This window comes from Anomalospiza imberbis, chromosome 9 (assembly GCF_031753505.1).
Source record: "Anomalospiza imberbis isolate Cuckoo-Finch-1a 21T00152 chromosome 9, ASM3175350v1, whole genome shotgun sequence".
NCBI lineage: Eukaryota > Metazoa > Chordata > Aves > Passeriformes > Viduidae > Anomalospiza > Anomalospiza imberbis.
In genome coordinates, this window is record NC_089689.1 from 189443 (window position 1) to 195856 (window position 6414).

A 6414-nucleotide genomic window follows, 5' to 3' on the forward strand; every position below is an offset into this window, starting at 1 on the left:
CTCCCAATGAATTTCCAGTTTAGATCAGAACATCCTGATGGATGTTCCTGCCTCTGTGTTCATCCAGGTGACTATGGGGATCCAGGAGGACGTGGAGACCACCTTCCAGGTGTCTTCTCAGCAGGGATCACTGGGAATGTGGGTCACCAGGGCTCTGACCAAAGTGGGTCCTCCCATGGGGGATGGAGTTGGAGCAGGGCATGAAGCTCTTCCTTGCGCCTGGGCACTCACAGGGCTTCCCTTACCGGTGCCTCCGTTGGTGTTGGGTCAAGGTAGAGCTCCTGGAGAAGCTCATCCCACACTGGGGACACTCGTAGGCCCTCTCCCCAGTGTGGATGCGCTGGTGGGTGACAAGGTGGGACTTTTGTTTGAAGCCTTTCCCGCAGTTGGGGCAGCGGAAGGGCCTCTCCTTGGTGTGGATCCACTGGTGTACAAGGACATGGGAGCTGGTCTGAAACATCTTCTGACAATGGGCACACTCATAGGGCCTCTCCCCAGTGTGGATCATTTGGTGGATGATCAGCTGGGACTTTCGGCTGAAGGTCATCCCACATGCCCCACACTTGTATGGCCTCTCCCTAGTGTGGATCCTCTGGTGGCTGATCAAGGGGGACCTCTGGCTGAAGCTCTTCCCACATTCCCCACACTCATAGGGCTGTTCCCCAGTGTGGATCCTCTCGTGGCAGATCAAATGGGATCTGCAGCTGAAGCTCATCCCACACTCCCCACACTGGTAGGGCCTCTCCCAGGTGTGGATGCGCCGATGGATGATGAGGGGGGAGTTGTGCTTGAAGCCCTTCCTGAAGTCGAGGCAGCGGAAGGGCCTCTCCTCTTTGTGAATCCTCGTGTGCCTGAGGAGACTGGAGCTGGTCTGAAACCTCTTCTGACACTGGGCACACTTGAAGGGCCTCTCCCCAGTGTGGATGTGTTGGTGGGTGACAAGGTTGTATCTGCAGCTGAAGCCCTTCCCACACTCCCCACACTCGTTGGGCCATTCCCCGGTGTGGAACATCTGGTGCTGGATCAGGTGGGAGTTCTGCCTGAAGCTCTTCCCACACTCCAAGCACTTGTAGGGCTTCTCCCCATGGTGTACCTGCTGCTGGCCCACCAGCTCTGAGCTCTGGCTGAAGCTCCGTCCACCTTCCTGGCACAGGGTGGGTCTTTCCTCCTCAGAGCACCCTGGGCTGGGTTTGCAGCCCCTCCTCCTGTGGGATCTCCTGGGCTTTTCCTCCCTGTTGGATTCCTGTGCCATGGAGCTGCTCAAAACAGCCTCTTCCATGAGGTTCTGCTGTGGGGATTTGTCCTCCCTGGGCGCCATCCTCAGCTCCTTCCCTGGGGGAGGAAGGACAAGGAGAGGATGGGATTTACCTCCGTGCCAGAGGGAAGGGGAAGGAGATCCCCCCAGTGCATTCCCAGCAGGATGGGGTTGGCAGCGGGGCTGTCCTTCAGCCGGGGGCCCTGCTGGGCTGGGAGATGGAGCAGGAGAGAGGGGGAAAGGGGCACTGACTTCCTCCTCACCTGCCTGGGTGTCCTGGGGCATCTTCCTCTTCCTCACAGCCTCCTTCTCCACCCAGCCAAGGTTTGGGAATGAGAAATCCTGGTTTGGGGAAAAATAAGTGATGAGAACGTTGAGTTTGAAGGTCCTTCTGCCCAAGTACGTCTCTAGATGTCACCAGCAATCTGGGCTCCATAAAAACCTCCCAAACACCAAGATTCAGCCCTGAAAATGCTTCCCAGGAATTCCCTGTCTCTGGTCTCTCCCCTTTGGTGTTCAGGGCTCCCCCCTGTCCCAGCTGCTGGGGGTCACACTTGTATTGGGGCTCCCCATTCTCCTCGGGGCCCACCCTCCCAAGGCTGCTGGGAGTCTCAGCAATCCCAAAAGCTCCCTCCTGTTTGCTCTCCCCATTTAGGGATGCCAGGGCTTTTTGGGCTCCCGGGGTCCCTTCTCCCCTCCTTCTCTGCTTTGGGCTGCAGGGGCTCCAAGGAGTACCCCCTGCCCCTCTCCAGGCTTTTGAGGGTCCTGCCAATGGCGGCGCTCCCCCCTCTCTGGGCTCCCCACTTTGGGCTCCTGGAGGACACAGGGCTCTGCTCCTCCAGGCTGCCTCTGCTGGCAGCCGCCACCGGGACCCCCCAGTGTCCCCCCAAGGGGCCTTTTCCGCTCGGCTTTGCAGTTCTTCATTCTCCAAACATCTCCCCATAAAAACCCAACCCAGGGACCCCCCCAGGATATCTGGGCCGAGCTCCCACTCCCTGGTCACCCATGGGATGGGGGGTGATGGTCCCAGGGGGGCTGAGAATTCAGGGAGGACTCAACCTCATGGTTCCTTCTCCTTTCTTTTATCCCTTTGTTCCTCCTCTTCCTCTTCGTCCCATCCCTTCTCTTCCCTCCCTCCTCCTCCTCCCCCAGGAGCAGTGACAGCCTTGGTGCCCCGTTCCCGCAGCCCTGGCAGCCCGTGGCAGGAGCGGAGATGGAGCCGGGACATGTCGGGATGGGCAGCGCGGGGCTCTCGGCTGCTCCCACCCCCTGGGGGCGGGGGGAACCCAGGCCGGGCAAAAGGAGAGGCAAACTGGGAAAACTGGGGGCTGTACATGCCGACTGGGGTTTGCTGGGGACCCTGCCTGGGGACTGCCAGCCCTTGGGGCTCCTCTTGGGAGATCCGGGAAGGGGGAACGCAGAGGGGGCTAGGGGATCCCAGGAGTGGCAGCACTGAGAGGGACTGGGCCCTACTGGGAGTGACTGGCAGTGTACTGGGTTTGTACTGACATCATACTGGGATCATACTGCCATGCAAAGGCAGACTGTGATCACACTGATGGAGACTGGGGTGAGACTGGGGTCTTACTGGGAACATACTGGGAGTGAGTAGGAGACTGCAGGGGGCAACTGAGACCATGTTAGGGGCAAATAGGATATACTGGGAGTGACTGGGATTATGCTGAGGGTTACTGGGAGCAGCTGTAAGCAACTGGGGTCATGGTAGGAGCAACTGGGCAGAACTGTGAGTGACTGGCTGCATGTTGGGGGTGATTGGAAACAACTGGGTTTATACTGGAATGAACTGGGATCATGCTAGAGGTAACTGGGGTCATACTGGCAGTGAGTGCAACTACACTGAGGCTCACTGGGAGCGGTTGTGAGCAAATGGGATCGTACTGGAAGGAACTGGGAATGACTGGGAATATGCTGGAGGGAACTGGGATACACTGGGAGATACTGGGAGCGACCGGAACAAAAGGGGAGAAAGAGAGCACCTGGAACCATGTGGGGCACAACTGGTTCATACTGGCAGTGACTGGGAGCACACTGGGCTAATCTCTGGATGATACTGGGAGGGACTGGATTAATACTGGGAGTGTCTGAGAGTGACTGGGAACACACCATGCACATCATCCTCCATACTAGGGATGACTGCGAGCAACTGGGAGCATGCTGGGAGCAAATGGCATCATACTGGGACAGACTGGGTTGATCTAGGAAGCAAGTGGAACCATGCTGGGAGCAGCTGGGACCATACTGGGAGTGACTGAAGCAACTGGGATTATACTAGGACCATACTGGGAGTGACTAGGACTATGATAGGGGTAACTGGGAGAACTGAGAACACACTGGATGAAACTGGGAGGGACTGGGAGCAAATGGGATCTTGCTGGAAGGAAATTGCTTCATCATAGGGAATGACTGGGAGGGATTGAGCCCATACTGGGAGTGACTGGGATCCTGAAAGGAGTGAGGGAAAGTGACCCGGCTCATACTGGGAGTGACTGGGCTCATACCGGGTGCAGCCACTCCCGGTCCCGGGACCCCCGATGTCCCCCCGAAGGGCCAGCTGCAGCTCGGCTTTGGAGTCCTACCAGCTCCAAACATCCCCCTCAAAAAACCCCAAATCCAGGGAGCCCCGGGATATTTGGGCCGAGCTCCCCCTCCCCAGGCACCTGCGGGATAGGGGCGATGCTCCCGGAGTGCTGCGAGCTCAGGCAGCGCCAGGGCCACGCGATTCCTTCTCTCCTCTCCTCCGCTGTTCCCTGCTGCCGCTGCGCCTCTTCCTCCCTCCCTCCTCCTCCTCCCCCGCTCCGGAAGGCTGAACCGTGAGGGGAAAGGGGGCGAGGAAAGGGCGGAACCGTGAGGGGAAAGCGGCGGGGCCAAGGGGACGCATGGTCCTAGAAAAGCCCGGTTTGGTTTAAAATCACCCAAAAGGGCATCAAATGCAGCCTACATCCACATGGTTCGGCCTGACATCAGCCAAATGGGATTAAAATTATCCAAAGAGCTCTAAAATCCAACCAATGGGGACTAAAATTGTCTCAAATGTTTTAAAAAAACACATGAAATGGCTTCAAATCACCCTTAAATCTCTCAAATGCACCTAAAATTCACCCTGAAAGTACCTGGTTTGGCCTAAAATCACTCTAAATGGCTTAGTATACCTAAAATTGCCCAAAGAAGCAAAATGCCTACTCAAATGGGCCCAAAATCACAAAAAAGGTACCTAAAATCACCCACACAGGGTTAAGATTCACACATATGGACCTAAAATCATCCAAAGGGATCTGAAATCCCCCCTAAACCCCACCAGATTTGGCCTAAAATCAGCCACAGGGGCCGACAATCCACCCGAAAAGGCTCGGGATCCCCGCAAGGGATCTCAAGCCCACCCTAAACCTGCCCAGTTTGGCCCAAAATCCCCCAAAGGGGCCGAGCCCGAGGCCGAGCCCGGGATCGGCTCCGGGATCGCTCCGGGACCTCCACGTTGGCTCTGGGCAGTTTTGGCTGCCGCCCCAGAAGGGCCTGGGCGGGACCGGGAGGGAACAGGGAGGGCTCCGGAGGGGTTTGGGCATTTGAGGCTTTTTTGGGCTTTGGGGAATTGTGTTGGAAGTTTACGGGGAATTGTTAGTGTTTTTGGGGAGAATTATTGGGTTTGGGGGGAGTTGGGGAATTTTGGAGAGTTTGGATTTTGAGTGGTTTTATTGCTGCTTTGAGGGGGGAGTTGGTTTCTGAGGGTATTTGGGGATTAACTGATATTTTTTGGGTTTTTTTTTAATTTAGGGGGATTTTTCTGGGATTTTGTGGGATTCTCTGGAAATATTTTTGGGGTTTATGGTGATTTTTAGGGGATTTGGAGGCATTTTATTGGAATTCTGGGGGCATTTAGTGGGATTCTTTGGGGATTTGGGTTTTTTAGGAATTTTAGTGGGGATTTGGGGGGGTTTGTGGGGCTTCTTGTGGTTTTGGAGACATTTTGGGGGGGATTTGTGGGTCTTAATTGGGATTTTGTGGGCTTTTATTGGGATTCGAGGGTGTTCTAATGGGATTTTGTGAGATTTAATTGCGATTTCGTGGGATTTATTGGTACTTTCAGGGGTTTAAAGGAGATTTTGGTGCCTCTCAGCCCTTCCCTACACCCTGGGACAACTCCAGAGCCCCCCAAAATTCCACTAAAACCCCCCAAAGTCCCCCAAAAATCCCAATAAAACCCTCCAAAACCCCAAAGAATCCCACAAAATCCCAGTGAAACCCACCAAAATTAAAAAAAAAAAAAACTCCCAAAAATTTCAATAAACCCCCCCAAAAATACCCCCCCAAAACCCTAAAAAAATCCCCTAAAATCCAAAATCCTCAAATCCACAAAACCCTGCAAAGTCCTGTAACCCCCCCGAAACCCAGTAATTCTCTCCAAAAATCAATAATTCCCCCTAAACTCCCAACAAAATCCCTCAAAGCCCAAAAATGCCACCAAAATCCCCCCAGAGCCCCCCAGACTCACCGGGGGCTGTCCTGGATCAGGGGGCACCGGTCGGTGGAACAGGAGCCACTTCAGGGGGCCCTCGGAGCTTTTTGTGGAGGGGGCACCATGGGAGACCCCCTAAAAACAGGGGAGGGAAACCCCTGTGGTGCCCCCTCCCCCGAAAGCCCCCTCCCCCGGTTCAGGAATAACCAAATTCAAGAAAATGTAAACCAGGCTTGACTTTCCAGAAATTATTTTTGGCCGGGTTTAGCTGCATCCTCCAGGCTCAGTATCACCAGTGTATTTGCAGGTTTTGCTCTGCATCATCAGCCTGCCCAGACTCTGCTCGGTGTTTCACAAATGGAGAAGACAATGGATATTGTGCCAAGCTTCCTTGCAAACAGCAACACCTGCATCAGCATGAGAGAAAAGAAGAAAAAAAAAAAAAAGGAAAATATTCACCAGTTAGAACAGAGCCAGTGTCCCACCATCTTCCCCTCCACTGTTACTATAGAGGCAAACCTGGGCCTAAAGCTTCCATCTCTCAGTTCCTGATGCTATTTGACTTCAGCCTTGACTCCCCCGATCTGACTGCTGTCCAAGTGGGGCTGGGGACGCCCAGCCTGGAAAGAGGAGACACTGGGGAGGCCTCACTGCAGCTCTGCAGGACTGGAAGGGTCCCACAGGAAAG

At 54.9% G+C, this 6414-nt stretch overlaps 1 protein-coding gene across 1 annotated transcript; it reads right to left on the reverse strand.

Moving 5' to 3' along the window:
* Positions 1-241: 241 nt before the first annotated feature.
* LOC137479001 (zinc finger protein 551-like) lies at positions 242-1609 on the reverse strand. Its single transcript, XM_068199168.1, has 2 exons — positions 1519-1609; positions 242-1332 (listed from the first exon to the last, which is right to left on the reverse strand). Exons 1-2 carry the CDS (start codon positions 1538-1540, stop codon positions 242-244), a joined length of 1113 nt encoding a protein of 370 aa, XP_068055269.1. The 5' UTR covers positions 1541-1609.
* Between the last annotated feature and the right edge of the window lie 4805 nt (positions 1610-6414).